We start from the raw sequence: 17,440 nt of genomic DNA, 5'->3' as shown, positions 1-17,440 counted from the left end.
ATGACTCATAGCGCTTAGTTTATGTTGAAAAATGCTTGACGCAAGAAACAAATCCTCGATGGTCTAAGTCCACCTTAAATGATACCAAAATATTAATAAAATCTTAAAGCGCTCAGTTTTAAGTTAAAAAATTCACGTCACAACCTTTAGATTCCAAACAATAGCATTACATCATACTCTGTAAGTTATTATTTTATTACATGACTATTTGCTCAAAATTCGCTCCTTTTGAAGGCACGTTTTTAGCATTGCAATAACAAATAAAAACCCTCAAAGTAAACACAAGTTATATCGAATTTGTATCCAGAATTACTTTGTATGGAGAACAAAATTAAAAACTATTTAGATTATAAGGTTATTGGAGAAATTCTCTGCTCGTTAACAATCAAACAGTCAACAACAAAATGTTTTTATTTTTATTAAAATGTGAGATTTCACACGCCTCCGCGCCTAGATAAAATTGCATTCTTTTTTACAAATTACAAAATTACAAATAACAGACTTTTGCAAATGGGAATTCGTTGTCTGTAAGATGTCGACGTCGTGTTGATTTCTGTTGTTGTGCTGATTGCTTTAGCTATTTCCCTTTTTATATTATTTGGTTCCTTTAAAGGAAAGGGAAAAGTGAAAAGATAAAAACTTAAAACAGCTTTGAAAGAGCAAGAACTTTTTCAAACGTTATATTGACAATTTTTTGGATACCACACGAATTTTACGATTTTACGAGTCGTATGAATTGAGCGTGACTTTTAGTTTTCGCGTGCGAATTTAGAAACATCTCACAACATGCTAAAATTAAAATACTGTTAATAAAGTTCGTTAATACAGGAGTCACGAAAAGCTTAATACTTCATGCAATATATGATTACTATAAATGGGCACCTTCCCGTGTAGGACAAATTTAAAAAATTTCTATAATAATCTGATCTTATATGAACGTGATACTGACTGATTTTGCGAAAAATGGGCATGTTGAAAAAAAAAAAAAAAAAACAGCGTGGAATTAAGGAAATGGCATCTTTCCGTACAATATTTTCATAAAAGGCGGGTGTTATGGAGAGCAAAAATTCAACTTGATCATTTGCAGTTGAAAAAATATGACATTTAAGAATAAGACAAATTTTACATCTTTTTGCCAGATCGCTTTCCTCGACGCTTTAGACAACGTTGGAAATCATGGCGCTGGAGCTCTTTGTAACTCCATAGTATAATTCACATCAAAATTGAGTAATTTATCTTATTTTTTTTAGTCAATTTATTTTGGAGGCAAACAGATGCTCTAATCCCGAGTGAACGTATAGCTCACCGTTCGTTTCCGGAAAAAAGAAACAAAAAACAGCCAATTCAATTAATTCAGCTCAATCCTCTTCTTTTGTTACCGTTAAAGATTATTCGAGACCTGGAATCGCCTCAGGTGGTGAATACGCTTGGGAAGCACATCTGAAAAGGGAAATCTTTATTTGAGAAATGCTGGCAAGTAAAACAAAAGAAACATACAGGTAAGAATTTAGCAAAATCGCGGCTTCGGAGTGCTAATTAACTACCCTTAAGGAAGGGAAGCTATTAGGGAAGGGCTCCAAAAAATGGGGCCATCTGTTTTCTGTCATCTCTTTTTTTTATTTTTATCTAAGTCCGGCATCCAGGGGGTCATGCATCCCCCCCCCACCCCCCCTTGGCAGCCAAAAAATGGGGCCATTTCTTATCAATAATAATTATCATTTTTATTATTACCTATGACTGCGGGTCGAGCCTCCCCCTCCCCCCACAACCAAATCCTGTGTACGCGACTAAAGGGATGAGAACTGTTATTTTTGGATCAAGAATAAGGACTGTAAGTTTCGAGGGAAAAAGTAAGCCGACACCTACCACAACCTTTAATGTGTAGTTCAAGAAAATATCAATACCTCCCCCCCCCCCCCATCTACCCCATGGAGGGGGTAGAGGTTTGACCCCCAACCCCTCTTGAATTACCAACCCCCTGGAAAAAAATAAATAATATTGTAACTGTTAATGAAAAGGTTCCCCCCTCCCCTCTGAAAATTCCTAGGCGTTTGCCCCCACCCTCCCACCCCCTTGCCATTTCTAATTCACTCCATGGGGGATATGGATATTTTCTGGAACTACACAATCATTGAAAGCTTGTCTCGTTATAGTTCTGGAAGGAATTTTGCTTTTTGTACTATATGATAAAGCACTTTTTTTTTCTTGAAATAAAAAAAATCTCGAAAAAAGCGCCTGTCTCCGATGAAAGAATCAAATCATTAAAAGATCAGATCTCTGTGAACCCGATATAACTTAAGATCCGGTAATTCCTGCGAATTAAAGAATATTCAGTGGATTTTTTTTCCAAGTAAGTAAAAGTATGGGATCCAAGGGTAAAAATATAGTCCTCACAGACGTGCTTGATGCAGGTCCGTAGGGTTACTCGAGGCATGACCCCCCCCCCCCCCCCCCCCCCCCCCCCCCCCCCCCCCCCCGCCCCCTGATATTTCCAAACATTATAAGGAAATGCTGTTACGGCACTGTGAAGTAAGGTTTATAAACCTAGTTCGAGTTAAAGTGAAAGTCTAGTTAAACGTTATGAAGTAAACGGTATTATAGAGTACAGACAAAAAGACACTTCAGTTTGTAAGGTGAAGGCGAATAATTTTGTGACTCGCAAAGACGAGAGAAGCACCCATCCGCCATGTTGCAAACCGAGAGAGCCTGGACAGAATTTTAAACACAGGTATCCCAAAAAACAGGTATTGAAATTGATTACTACAAAGATTATGGGTAGACCAATTATTGCCAAATCATGTATTTCGACGCAACATGTTCTTCTTCTTCTTTCTTTTTTATTACTTCAGCTTGACTGATTTATCTTTCAAGGATTTATCGCCATTATAAAAAAAGTTCAAACAAGAGCTTCGATTGGCTAGTAGGATGTCCTATTAACCAATCAGGGCCTTTGTAATATACACGATTCGTAATCATCTTCGAGGAGACAAGAAACAAGTTTAAAATCAAGGTCTGCCTTTTTTATCCTGATAATTAGACCTTTTTGACAAACATGAGTGCTGTTTGGACCCGTTTTCTCGGTAGAATAGAGGCCGTGCTTCCTTCTAGGATGGTTCCCTTTTGGAATGCCCCTGCTGGTAAGAAAATAAGGTGTTGAATTACACGTGATGTTGGATCCAAAACATAAAATTGTACTTACTATAAAAGAGTGTTTGCTTAGTCTTAAGTTTATAAATCTCATAGCCTAACCTGTATGCAACTACGCGTGTTCACAGGGCCAAAGACCATTTTCTTCTGGGCGCCAGCTTTTAAATGGGTAAGTCGGCCAAACTAAGTTATATCAAATTTAGCTTATTGGATTTCAAGTGTGCTTCAGCTCAGTAAAAAAAAATATAAAAACAACAGCTTGCGTTCTGTTTGCATCAAAATCTCCTTTGTTGGGGCTACTGTAGTGTTTTTTTTTATGTCTTGTATATGAAGTTATCTCTAGTCCCTCAATTAAAGGGCCTATTTTGTTAGCTTAATGTTGTCTATATTTTTCTCTTTTGTTGCAACTGATTTACGTTTAGCTGTGCATAGAAATGTGCTTTTTATTGTATTTCTGGACCTTGTGATTATCATTATGTATCCTGATTTTTTTTTATTTCTTTTCAGCCACTTATAATTAATGACATCCTGAATTCTTGTTGTTACATTTCAGGGGCTTGTGTTTGCTGGACTTGCTGATTTGGCCAGGCCTGCCGATAAACTAAGCCCCTCCCAGTCCACTGCTCTTGCTGCCACGGGTGAGTGACAGGAGCTTTAAATAACTTATGCCTGGTACACACTGGTGCACACGGTCCTCACAACCTTGGGAGGCAGAAAACTCAAAGCTTAAACAGGAGAGGATTTTGCCCCAGTTGCTTGTGAGTTGTTTCGATGGACTGCCACATCAGGCCCGTACCCAGGGGGTGCATGGAGTGCTAACGCACCTCCCACATAGGCCGAAAATCTACTTTTGGTTCTCAATAGATGTACTTTTTGTAGACAAACCTCAAAATCATAAGATAGCACTCTGGTATGTAGCCAAATCCGTCAATAAACATCCCGTGAAGAAGGCATTAAAAAAACCCTTTTTGTTCTTTCGGAAGTGGTTAGATTTTTATCAGAGAAGTACCTCCCCCCCGGAAATTAAAAAAAAAATTTTTCTGGATTTCGCACCCCCCCCATGATGTGAGTTCTTAGCCTTGCTTGATGCACACATGTAATTTTCCTCACCATATGCGCCAGGCTTTAGGAACATAAGTACAATATCCTTGTGGTTATAAACTTTATAATGATTTATACATCAAGGAAGCTACCAAAAGGGCAATCTGTGAAACAGCCCTAAGGGGCTAAGTCACCCTTTAACATCCCGGATGTCACTGGGGTGTGGAACTGGACAGATGGGATTTTTTGTGCACTGCAGTTTAATATTTGAAATCCTTCAATAAGAAATGACCCACTTTTGTGTTTGCCCCCTTTGCACGTCCCCCCCACCCCCTCCCAGCTACACATCTGATATAATTTCCCTCCCTTTTTTAAACTTTTAGACACATGAATAGATTAATCTACAGAGCCTTTTTATCATGAACCTGAAAGAACATATATATATAAAACATAATTGTACTTTTATCCCCCCCCCTCAATAACACTTCTTTTACACACTTAGAAAGCACAAATTGTGGAATAGTAGATTTAAAAAGAAGATATTTTAAAGTGAATTGAATTTAGCCATAGGAACAGACAGATTACCTTATTATTCTGCAGGAAATGAATGCCTTATTTTTACTTTAAAAAATTCAATAGAATTTTTATTTTTTAATCATGTTGATTGATATTGATTCTTCAAACCTTTCCAATTCATTTCTAATTGATAACCTTTTATTCTATCTACACTAATTAGGCATTGATTCCCACATATAGACTATATTATTTAATGTTCTAACAACATTTCTGAATGTATTTTTCTTTAGGCTTGATCTGGGCTCGTTACTCCATGGTTATTATTCCCAAGAACTGGTTACTGTTTAGTGTGAACATTGGGCTAGGGATCACCGGGATAAACCAACTGGCCAGAATAGCTTAGTAAGTATACAAGGGGACAGAACTTAGCACTGTAAGTATACAATTTGACAGAAACTAGACAGTATACAAAGGGACAGAACTTCATAAATATACAAGTAGACAGAACTTAGTACTGTAATTATACAAGGGGACAGAACCTAGACAGTATACAAGGGAACAGAACTTAATACATACAAGGGGACTGATGATACAGAAACCCCCAGAATATTTGTTGTATTCTTGACCAGAATACTAAAAATAAAACACTGGTATTTGCCTTCACCAAATCTGGGTGTTTCAGGGAACTGAACTTAGGTATTTTCTTGCAGTGTTTTATTGCAGCACAATGAACTTATAATTAAAACAAATGCAGTGTGACAATCTATGTGTTATAACCTGTTGCTTCATGGTTAACATGTAAACAGCTACAGTATGTATCTTATGGTCTTTGAAAACTTTATGAATGCTTAGAGGCATTAGCCAGATATATACTGGTTAGCTTTCTAAACCTGAGTTTTGTTTTTCTATTACACTTATTTGTTTGTTAATTATGTTTGGTACCTCTTTATTTTTTTATGTTACGTTATGTATTCTTTATACTGTGTAATCTTATTTGAAATTGGTAATGTAAGTTTACCATTGTATTTTTTTTACCGAATATTTTGTTTACCTTAGTTTTAGATATTCACAACAAAAGCTTGCTGAATTACCTGCAGCGGATGAATTAACAGAGAAATCATCATAACCTGGAAGAGAATGGATATATGATTTTTATTGCATATTCATATTATAATATTATTAGAGAACTCCCGAACAAGATAATGCAATTGTTCGATGGAAACACCAGTTAAAGTAGAATTACTATAGGAACTGCTTTAGAGTAAGCTTTGTGTGACAAGACTTGCCACACAGCATTCCCAACTCCTCCCCCTCTTAATCTGTCTGTGGTCTCCCCCCCCCCACCCCTCCCTTATCTATCTCTAGTCTTTTTGCCTCTGTCATGATATTTTATCATTCTGATACTGATAAGAACGTTTTATTTATTATCTAAGTCATAGTATAGAGTGGTTTTCTTAATCCCATGAAACAAAATGTAAATGTTAAAGTGTAATAGTCAAGCCAGAACATAAGAGAACAAAGACATTACAGTGTATTTGTTCTAAATAAACTAAATAGTATTTTACATGATTTTGAGAACCACTCTACTATCTGATCACTGATGTTAACAGTTTTATTTTCACTAGATTGGTTTGGATCGAAATTGGTCATAATTGTGTTATAATTAGTTATTATAACAATGTTTTTAACCAACTGTTTTTAAAAGCAGTTTTCCATGGAAATGTAGCCTGCTTGCAGGCGTTATACCCGGTGTGTTTTTTTCGCTCTGCGTTAATGTGTGGTCGCCATCTTGTTTTTGGCTGCGCTAGCTTCAGAACAAATCAAGATGGCGGCCACGACTCGACGCATAGCGAAAACACCAAACACCGAGTAAACGCCTGCAAGCAGGCCAATGGAAATGTTATGTTTGCAACTAGTATTGTCATCTAAGTTAAACTTCTACTTTAAATGTGTAAATTTGTTCATTTTATAGGAAAGTGTAAATATTTATAGGTAATAAAAATAATCCATGGTTATGTTTAATTTTATTGGTTAAAAATTTCGTTTCGTGTCCCCCTCCCCTCCGCCCCTCCCGAGTAAACGCGACCTTGCCATTTTTTCTAGGGCTCATTGAAAAAAAAAGTAATCCACATAAAAGCCACAAGTGTTAAAGAATGTCGATCAATTTCTCCTTTGTTTTAATTGAAGACACAACGGTTTCAAGTAAAATTCAAATTTATCATTCATTGAAGTTTGATACTAATTGATTGAAAGTTTCTCAGTCACTTGATTGATTTAGCCGATGGAAATGATTCTTTGTGTTACTCGGCATTGAGCGGGATCATAAAATGGCGGCGTGATTGGCCTTCTTTAACGGACAACCCAACAAAACTCGTGTCAGTCACATTGGTAACCTAATAATCAAAGATTTTGTGCACTTCTTGTCAAAGAAGTTTAGCAATAAACTTAATGTAAATGAGATGACAGAAGAAAATAAACATAACAGAAGGGAATAAATTTGGTTAAAAAATGTTCAATGAAATACGGCTCCATTTTATTAAGAATCAACATACCGGCATGAAAAACTATATTTTCCTAATTAAGTTCTTTCAATATGCAAAAAATAAAGCAGAAAACAAGCATCCGTCCTCTTTCGCTCCTCAAACATTTCAACTGGTACTCTAGCCTCTGCTCTTTCGCTCCTCAAACATTTCAACTGGTACTCTAGTCTTTGCTCTTTCGCTCCTCAAACATTTCAACTGGTACTCTAGTCTTTGCTCTTTCGCTCCTCAAACATTTCAACTGGTACTCTAGTCTTTGCTCTTTCGCTCCTCAAACATTTCAACTGGTACTCTAGCCTCTGCTCTTTCGCTCCTCAAACATTTCAACTGGTACTCTAGTCTTTGCTCTTTCGCTCCTCAAACATTTCAACTGGTACTCTAGTCTTTGCTCTTTCGCTCCTCAAACATTTCAACTGGTACTCTAGTCTTTGCTCTTTCGCTCCTCAAACATTTCAACTGGTACTCTAGCCTCTGCTCTTTCGCTCCTCAAACATTTCAACTGGTACTCTAGTCTTTGCTCTTTCGCTCCTCAAACATTTCAACTGGTACTCTAGTCTTTGCTCTTTCGCTCCTCAAACATTTCAACCGGTACTCTAGCCTCTGCTCTTTCGCTCCTCAAACATTTCAACTGGTACTCTAGTCTTTGCTCTTTCGCTCCTCAAACATTTCAACTGGTACTCTAGTCTTATGCTCTTTCGCTCCTCAAACATTTCAACTGGTACTCAGTCTTTGCTCTTTCGCTCCTCAAACATTTCAACTGGTACTCTAGTCTTTGCTCTTTCGCTCCTCAAACATTTTAACTGGTACTCTAGTCTTTGCTCTTTCGCTCCTCAAACATTTCAACTGGTACTCTAGTCTTATGCTCTTTCGCTCCTCAAACATTTCAACTGGTACTCTAGTCTTTGCTTTTTCGCTCCTCAAACATTTCAACTGGTACTCTAGTCTTTGCTCTTTCGCTCCTCAAACATTTCAACTGGTACTCTAGTCTTTGCTCTTTCGCTCCTCAAACATTTCAACTGGTACTCTAGTCTTTTCTCTTTCGCTCCTCAAACATTTTAACTGGTACTCTAGTCTTTTCTCTTTCGCTCCTCAAACATTTCAACTGGTACTCTAGTCTTTGCTCTTTCGCTCCTCAAACATTTCAACTGGTACTCTAGTCTTTGCTCTGTCGCTCCTCAAACATTTCAACTGGTACTCTAGTCTTTTCTCTTTCGCTCCTAAAACATTTCAACTGGTACTCTAGTCTTTTCTCTTTCGCTCCTCAAACATTTCAACTGGTACTCTAGTCTTTGCTCTTTCGCTCCTCAAACATTTCAACTGGTACTCTAGTCTTTTCTCTTTCGCTCCTCAAACATTTTAACTGGTACTCTAGTCTTTTCTCTTTCGCTCCTCAAACATTTCAACTGGTACTCTAGTCTTTGCTCTTTCGCTCCTCAAACATTTCAACTGGTACTCTACCGCCCCATGACAGGTAATCCGGAATAAGGAATCCATGAAAAAATGAGATATGGGATCCGGAATCCATGAAAAAAATGAGATATGGAATCCGGAATCCATGAAAAAATGAGATATGGAATCCGGAATCCATGAAAAAATGAGATATGGAATCCGGAATTCATGCTGCTGGGATCCGGAATCCACGAGAAAAAACCCACATGGAATCCGGAATCCACACACTAGGATCCGGAATCCAGAACCCTATTGGAGAACCTGTCATGGGGCGAACTCTAGTCTTTGCTCTTTCGCTCCTCAAACATTTCAACTGGTACTCTAGTCTTTGCTCTTTCGCTCCTCAAACATTTCAACTGGTACTCTAGTCTTTGCTCTTTCGCTCCTCAAACATTTCAACTGGTACTCTAGTCTTTGCTCTTTCGCTCCTCAAACATTTCAACTGGTACTCTAGCCTCTGCTCTTTCGCTCCTCAAACATTTCAACTGGTACTCTAGTCTTTGCTCTTTCGCTCCTCAAACATTTCCATACGTGTGGAGTGACTGGTACTCTGGTGATTTCCTCGACAGCTCCGCGTAATGCCTCTCACCACCCCCCGGGGGACCGCCGTCACCCATAGCCTCGTATTCACGCGGTGCATGTTCTTGACCACGCCCAGCAGGATCGGCTCGGTCTAAGGGTTGGTAGGTTCTTGGGCTTGTCGCTGTGACGTCATCAGACTGGTTGTCAGGGATTTCATAGGTGACGTCACTTGAGGCAGGCGATGATGAACTCTGGGTAATTTGTGTGACTGGGTCAAAAGTGTTCATTGTTATTGGGTCCTGGGGAAAACAATTGCATGTTTTTAATATAAAAAGAATCACTATCTGTTATCCTTCTTCTACCCTGTCTTATTCCCCAAGATTCTGATTCTATTTGTAAAATATAAAGCTTCTCCCGCTTGCTCCTGTATATCTTCATTTAGAAAATACTGGGGGGGGGGGGGGGGGCAAAGCCACGCTCCTATTGGTCATTTCCTTCTAATTTTATAAAATATTGGGAGGGCCACACCCGCCTACAGTGGCGCACCACCTACTACGACCCTGCACCCTTTCTACTTTATACAGGGCGTAGCAGGGGGTGGGGCACTAGGGGCACGTGCCCCCCAAATATTTTCAAAAGTTATAAGAAAATGACCAGTAGGGGCGTGGTTGTGCCCCCAAATATTTTCTTAATGTTTTTGTGTTATGCCCCAACAATATTTCGAGGCCTTCTACGGCACTGTTATAACAGTATTTTCCTGTCTACACAAAACTAAAGGGAGGGCAAATGATCACCTAGCGACTGGTTGTGTTTTGAGCTGAAAAATCGCCTCTAACCAATATTAATCGGGGGGAGACGTGAGGAAAGTGTTGCTGTTTTGTTGCGCATTCTAGCTGTTTTAACTTAAAAGCTATAATTAAGAAAGGTCGTGGAAAGATGGTATAACGGTTGGTAGGCTCACCTCATAGTCTACCGCGTTATCCCGTGCTCCTTGCGGAAGCCTTTAAAACACCAGACATGCATGTTACATCATTAGAAAGGTGCGATGGAAAAACAAATTAGACATGAAATCACAATGGAAAGAAATGTAATAGTCACTAAACTACAAAATCAGGATTGGAATTCAAATTTTAATTAGTATGATCTGACGTTGGGTCACGTAGCATACCTGGACTCCTGCTTGGATCTACCTGTTGATGAAAGAAAAGGTTGATGTTATTCACCGAAAGCATACGTTTTGCCAATAAATTTAGTCTCAATAAACCTTTTCGGTATATGTAGACCAAAGATATCAGATTTGAAACCAGGAGAACAGCAATGATTGTCGAACAAGCGGCCGTAACAAACACGCCTACAAGAAAATAAGTACATAGTATGATTTATTCATAGGGGCGTGGTACGTGATAGCAGGTTTGCGACGGGACAAGACACGCAACTCAACGACAGACGTATCTGTGTGACACTGTAACACAAGATATGTCACGCAAATCAGAAGCAGTACAAATAGAACAATCGGTAGCAGATATAAAACAGTAAAATAAATTTCACGAGGTATTACTCACAAGATTCACAGCCTCTGACGAATGGTTCTGATTCGTTCTTAGCACCTGGAGATGAGCAAAGTGTTTAATGACAATAGAAAGTTCCTTTGTACATGTTTGGAAACACAAGCAGGTATGATAAATACCGGTTTTACTCCATTTTCATTAACTCAAAATGTATATATCACAGTCATAGTCAATATGTTAGTACAGAAAGACAAACAGTTCCTTCTGTAAACGTTTTCCACTACGAGCAAGTACATGTTTTTACACTATGAGCAAGTACAATGCAGGCGCGTATCCAGGATTGGCTGTGGGGGGGGGGGGGAGGGGTGCACAGACATGAATCATATGGAAAAAGCATAGTATTTTAAGATTCCATTATAAGAAATGACCCAATCTTTTGGCCGCCAATGGAGGTGCGCGCACAACCTGCGCACCCCCTGTGTACCCCCCTGTGTAGGCGCCTGCAATGCATAAGAACTCTACTTGATTACCTGGCTCCCAGGCAAGCACCTCCCTCGCTTGAGCGTAATCCCTCACGCTCTCCCCGTACTGGTTGGTAGCTGTTACCAGGAATCTGTAAGTCCTTCCTGGACTCGTACCCTCGTATGTATAGTGCAGTACGCAGGAGTCTGTCATGTTGGCTAGCGTCTTCCAGCCTGATGAGTGTCCGTCAGGGAAAGTTACCTGGCAGTACAAGGAGTAAAACTGAATAACGCCACCATTATCGTCTGGCTTGCTCCATTCTAGGGTGATCTTTGAGCCCGTTGTTGCATTTGCTTTAATATTCAACTCTGGCGAACTTGGCGGGCCTACGAAAAAAATGCATATGCGGCGAAGTTAGGCGAAGTGAGTAGTGATACTGAGATGGTTTGGGACGAGGTGATATCGTTCAAGGATAGACGAGCTCCCTTTTATAATCTCACCTTGTCGTTTTGTTCGGATAGTAATCGTGCCAGCCTCGCCATAACCGACCACGTTCCGAGCGAACACTTTCACAGTGTATTCAGTGTCTCTCGTCAGACCAACCATGACAACCGATCCCCCTGCCATCCCCTCACGGGCAAGATTTACTTTGTCGACTTTCATCTTATAGTCGATGACAGGGCTGCCGCCATTAGATGTAGGAGGGCTCCATTTGACATTGATTGACGAGGCTTTGACATCCGTTACCATGACTACGGGAGGACCAGGAATCACTGTCGGCAAATAAGAATAATAGAGCTGTATAATGATATAGGACCAATATTCGCATCATTGTGCTGACCCACTGTAGTGGATCTACCAACCATGGTACGCCTTATATCTCGATACTCACGCCACTGTAGTAGATCTACCAATCATGGTGTGCCTTATATATCTCTATACTAACGCCAATGTAGTGGATCTACCAATCATGGTGTGCCTTATATATCTCAATACTAACGCCACTGTAGTAGATCTATCAATCATGATGTGCCTTATATATCTCAATACTTACGCCACTGTAGTAGATCTATCAATCATGGTGCCCCTTATTATATTTCAATACTTACGCCACTGTAGTAGATCTACCAATCATGGTGTGGCTTATATATCTCTATACTAACGCCAATGTAGTAGATCTACCAATCATGGTGTGCCTTATATATCTCGATACTCACGCCACTGTAGTAGATCTACCAATCATGGTGTGCCTTATTATATTTCAAGACTCACGCCACTGTAGTAGATCTACCAATCATGGTGTGCCTTATATATCTCAATACTCATGCCACTGTACCAGATCTACCAATCTGGGCCTTTACTCAATTTACTCGATACTCAATTTTATTTTATTTATCTCGATACTCACGCCACTGCATCACGTGGATCACAGCCTCCGCTGACCCTATTAGATTTGAGGCGCGACATTTGTACTCTCCATAGTCCCCTGTGTATTGAGTTGTGCGTATCTGCAGCAGGCTGCCGTCCTTGATTGAACAGGCTCCTACTTTGATAAGCTGTCCATCAGGCTTGTACCACGTGATGTATGGGTAAGGTGAACCTCTGGCTGTGCACTGCAGGCTCAGGAGTCGACCATTCCAAGAGGAGGTATTTTGGGTGGAGTCGAGCATCTCTGGTTTGTCTGACGATCGAAATAATACAAGGCAACAAGGACTCAGATTGGCTGGAGCTTTTGGCTTAAGAACAACGAATCCAAGATGACGGACTACTAGAACATGGTTAAGTATGCATGACCATATATGTAAACCTTAACACAGGGATACCATGACACTCACATTGCACGTTGATAGTGATCTTAGTGGTGATGGGTGGCCTTCTCACATCATTGATGGCCCGACATTCGTACACTCCTGACTGATTTCGCTGGATCTTTGATAAACTCAGCGTAGCACTTCCTATCCCATTAGCCAGTTGGTACCTTGAAGTCTTTGTGTACCACGTGACGTTAGGAGCTGGGCGACCGCTCGCTAAACACGTGACACTGATGTTTGTGTTTTCAGTCACGTGATAGAAGCTTCTCAGAGACGAAATGAATGATGGGGCGCCTGAAGCAAAACGATATAAAGATTTATCGAAATAATTATTTCGTTAGCATCACAAGCCTAGTATGTGCTCATGCGTTCTCCCATAAATTACCATATCGATATTAGGGTGACCTTTAAATCCGCCCGGTCAATCTCTTGGAGGCCTGAGTCTAAGGTCTCTTCAAGGTTAGTGAGATAAATTCGACCAAGCGATCACGTTTTTCTTTACAGATTCTTATCGCGAGTCTCAAAATGGCAGGAATCGGTATTTTTCACCATATTTTCTGTCGATCAGGGAGCGGGAAAACTTTAGCTCTTCTAAATATTGGCATCAATGCCCATTTAAGGCAATACGTACGAAGAACACTATCCTTGGGGAATATGTTTGATATGTGCACTTTGGGTAACAGTATTTGCGCAAAGGACTAATATGCCCAAGACATAAAAGGGAACTATCTGTGGGACTATGTATGATATGAGCCCATCACCTTGTTCGTAACCATCATGAGGCCCATGACTCATCCCCACTTTTTATGTAAATTGGCAGTGAGGCGTGTCCCCCATCACACACACAGTTTTCAAATTGTCTCTAAATTCAATATTTTGGGGTGTGCTACGGATCCCGATCAGCAAAGCACAAATCCATAAGTATTCATAAGTAACTCAGGTTTACACGTCGGCTGGTAATCCGGGCCATCAAAACCTACAGAATAGAATTTTTTAAAATACAAGCCGCACCATCCTGCCCTCTTGTAAATATCTGGGCGTACAATCGCTAGGTGTCTACTTAAAGGGCGCGCGCAAAGGTTTTATGCGTTGTCAAAAAATTCAGCGTATCAAGATTTTGCCTCGTTCAAAAAAGGATAAGGAATTGTCAGGAAGTTCCCGTGTCCATCCTGTAGCAACGACACTCGAGTGTCCATCTAGAATATGGCCTGGAACGTAGAACACGTCAATTACCGCCATTAAAAAGCCTGGTGAATTCATTAATCGTTATAACTTCAGTCTACAGCAGGCATCTCGAAATAAGATAAAATTGAGGGGCCAAAAGGGTAAATGGGGGTAGGGAGTCATAACCGTGCTTAAGTTGTCAAGGCTAAGTTGCATGGAGTAATAAAACCCTCATACGAACAATCCTATTTTGAAATGTACAAATTATCAGAGGTTTACCTCTTATTTTAAGGTTCCAGACTCTTAATGCAGTAAAACGATAGCTTGTAGGATCCATGATGGCCACCAAGTAGACTTTTTCATCTTGGGCTGATACTCTCTTGATCTCAAAATGCTTAGAATCAACACTAGGCCTGGGATCTCCATAAAAATACAGTCGGCCTTGGTAGGGCCCTGTGGCGTTAGAATAAGATCCAAAACTGCCCCTAGCCCACGCTATCAGTACGCTACCCATTACAATATCATCTTGTCCAGCATTAGATATACCAAATTTAAATTCAAGATGATTGTTTGACTGCCATGTGAACCTTGCATCTTCGCCAACGTATTTGTCCACAGAAATAAGATCACCTGTAACGAAAACTAATAATAAACGAGGAAAGTTAAATGTTATATAATACTAGCGGTTACCCGTGAAATATTCACAAAAAGTAATTCTTGGTTGTATAAAACTTTTTAAGGTATATTTCATTCCTTCAATGTATTGGGCTTCCTGGTGCTTTAGGGGAATAGTATGTGCCGTCGTAAACATTAATTAAACAAATGCCTCCCTTTTGAGTCCCCAATATGATTATCTCATATATAATTTACCTTATAAAAATATGAAAGGGCGCTTTCTATAAAATACCGCCCGTATTTTCCACCTTTTCCTATATCTGTGTTGGGAACCCTGTGTATGATGTTTTTGGCGGGAATCGGACAACCAAATTCAAACCATGCCAGTTTGTGAATGAGAATGGATCGTGAATCCTCGCTTCGTTGTCTTTCTTGGGCTTAGTGTGTTATTTAGTGGTCGATTCCATACTTTTTAATGAAAATCGATGTGACATAAAAGGTATATGGGTCTAAATGACCGCGATGGAGCTGAAGAATCTACTTTCTTTTCGAGGTTGGAATAATGCCTTTGTAATTAACGATAAAAAAAAGTTGTGTATTCAGCTATAATTAATCTATCTATGCAATGGAACTACGGCAAGTATTTATATTTTTTTTTCAGATTTGATTTTCCGCACGCTTGAAGCTTTGTTTACACATCTTCCGAAATTGATTGATTTTTCCTCTCCGATGATATTTTTGGAGACTTATTTGGAGACTTAGAGACTTATCACTGTATACTTTTAGTGTGTTTTTATTGATAGACTGAGAGGTCTGAAGGTCATTAGTCCTTTTTGCTGCGGGAAATAAATTATTTTTGTGCTTCTGTGAAATCTTGAAAATGGAACTTTTGCGAGTTTGATCCTCTCGCTTACAAAAACGTATGAATTAAAACTTTTCTATCCGGCATAATCTTGAAATAAAAACCATTTTGCACACCTCCTCTCCGATAATAGAGGTATGCGTTGCTTTGTTGTAGGTGTTATACAAACATTTTAAACACGAGGTTCCGGTATAAAAGGCTTAGCTCTGCCACAAAAAATGGCATCTATTTTAAAATTCAAAATGGCGGGTCAGAAGCAAGAAATGAGGGAGCGTAACTAAAATTCGAAGAATATCGTTAAATGGAAATAAAATGTAATTTAACGAGTAAAACGATCAATACATCCAGTTTATTCAATCACACATCACCCAAAAGTCGTCTTTCCAACGGGTTTAAAATTTCCCGCCTAAACACGGGAAAACCAGAAGAAATGTTCGTGTATCGAATATTATATTCGGTACACAAAGTAAAGATATCTGTTATAAAACCAAATTATTGAAGTTGTTGTCGTAGATTGATCTGGTTCCGTTTTAGCCGTGATTCATAACCGTTTAGGCGATTTTCCTCCCTCATCTCGGTTCACCTCATCCCCACTCGTAAGGAAATACAACAGCCTTCGGCTCTTCGAGGCAACTTTTTCGGCAGAAATCGGACAACTTTTCCCTTCAAAATCCTGTATGCCATAGAAGAATAATTTCTAAACACATCTTTTGAAGATAATAACCCAAAAGGCCAGAATTTCCCTGTAATTTTTCGATGCAAAGTCGAAATTTATCGTTCTTTCAGGGTGCTGACAAACGGTCGGTCCAATGAGCTCGGTCGGGGCCTGGACACAATAAAGAATACAATGCCGGTCTTCGACAGAATGCAATGCCATGGCAACCGCCGAGACCTTCATTGAATTCTTGTATTCTGTATTCAAAATCATGTAAAGAATGCAAAGTAAAAATACTTTATCAACATTGATACATATCTGTATTTGGATACTAAGCACAATGTGGGTGATCTAAAGTGAATCTAAAGGCATGGGGTGGCTTGCTCTACTCCAGGTAAAGTTTGGTTTCAGCTATAGTGGGATGGACCATATATGCCTTTTTGGATAGGCCAGGGTCTGAGAGTGTTTCTGCTTCAAAACCTTGTCCAGCTAATGGCTATAGAAGCCCCTCATTGAGCAGCAGAGGAGTCTCAATCAACTTGTACCAAACTCCAAATTTTAATAAGTCAATCTTTTATTACAAAATATTCAAACTAGCAGAATACTGTTTACAACATTATTTTCAATGGACTTTACTTATATTATTAAAAATCAAATACATATATAGACTAGGTTGTAGCTATACAACAGATGCATTAACTTAAAACTAGACAATTAATTAATCAAATTACAGTTTATAATACGGCTGGTCTCTTTTGTTTTGAGGTAATATTTATTGCCCTGCCGTAATAAGAATTACACTTTGACCATATGCATTAAATATAACTTAAAAGTTAAGTTAAATAAGAGTAGAATTAAGCTTAGTTCTTTTGAAAACTTTATTTCGCTTCTTATTTCAGACACATTTTTAAAGCCATCTATCTCAAAAAATATAGCTAAGAATGTTGTTACATCCATAAAATATTAGAGAGACCCAAAATAATATTTTCAAAGCTAAGCGAAAAGAACGATTTTGTTGTGCGAGTGGGAGGTTTCGAATGGAAGCGAGTTTTTAATGCGAGCGAGGTTTAATGCTCAAAATGTCTCGTTTTGCTTACTCATTAAAGGTAGGATATTCCTGGTACTATAATGCAAAGATACAAAGAAGA

The 17,440-nt window shown here is 39.2% G+C and overlaps 2 protein-coding genes across 2 annotated transcripts; one reads left to right on the top strand and one right to left on the bottom strand.

The window, feature by feature from the left end:
* Window positions 1–2,777: 2,777 nt before the first annotated feature.
* On the top strand, window positions 2,778–6,726 carry LOC5505096 (mitochondrial pyruvate carrier 2). Its single transcript, XM_001625923.3, has 5 exons — window positions 2,778–3,137; window positions 3,276–3,316; window positions 3,701–3,785; window positions 4,995–5,106; window positions 5,761–6,726. Exons 1-5 carry the CDS (start codon window positions 3,053–3,055, stop codon window positions 5,828–5,830), a joined length of 393 nt encoding a protein of 130 aa, XP_001625973.2. The 5' UTR covers window positions 2,778–3,052; the 3' UTR covers window positions 5,831–6,726.
* A 2,262-nt stretch (window positions 6,727–8,988) lies between these two features.
* On the bottom strand, window positions 8,989–13,791 carry LOC116612981 (neural cell adhesion molecule 1-like). The gene is made up of 10 exons (XM_032373513.2): window positions 13,758–13,791; window positions 13,021–13,290; window positions 12,594–12,866; window positions 11,686–11,958; window positions 11,254–11,571; window positions 10,778–10,822; window positions 10,480–10,566; window positions 10,384–10,405; window positions 10,177–10,216; window positions 8,989–9,514 (listed from the first exon to the last, which is right to left on the bottom strand). Exons 1-10 carry the CDS (start codon window positions 13,789–13,791, stop codon window positions 9,209–9,211), a joined length of 1,668 nt encoding a protein of 555 aa, XP_032229404.2. The 3' UTR covers window positions 8,989–9,208.
* Between the last annotated feature and the right edge of the window lie 3,649 nt (window positions 13,792–17,440).

The sequence above is a fragment of the Nematostella vectensis genome, chromosome 14 (genome assembly GCF_932526225.1).
Source record: "Nematostella vectensis chromosome 14, jaNemVect1.1, whole genome shotgun sequence".
In the NCBI taxonomy this organism is placed as follows: Eukaryota; Metazoa; Cnidaria; class Anthozoa; order Actiniaria; family Edwardsiidae; genus Nematostella; species Nematostella vectensis.
The sequence above is the reverse complement of the archived record's forward strand: the minus strand, read 5'-3'. Positions and strand labels throughout refer to the sequence as shown.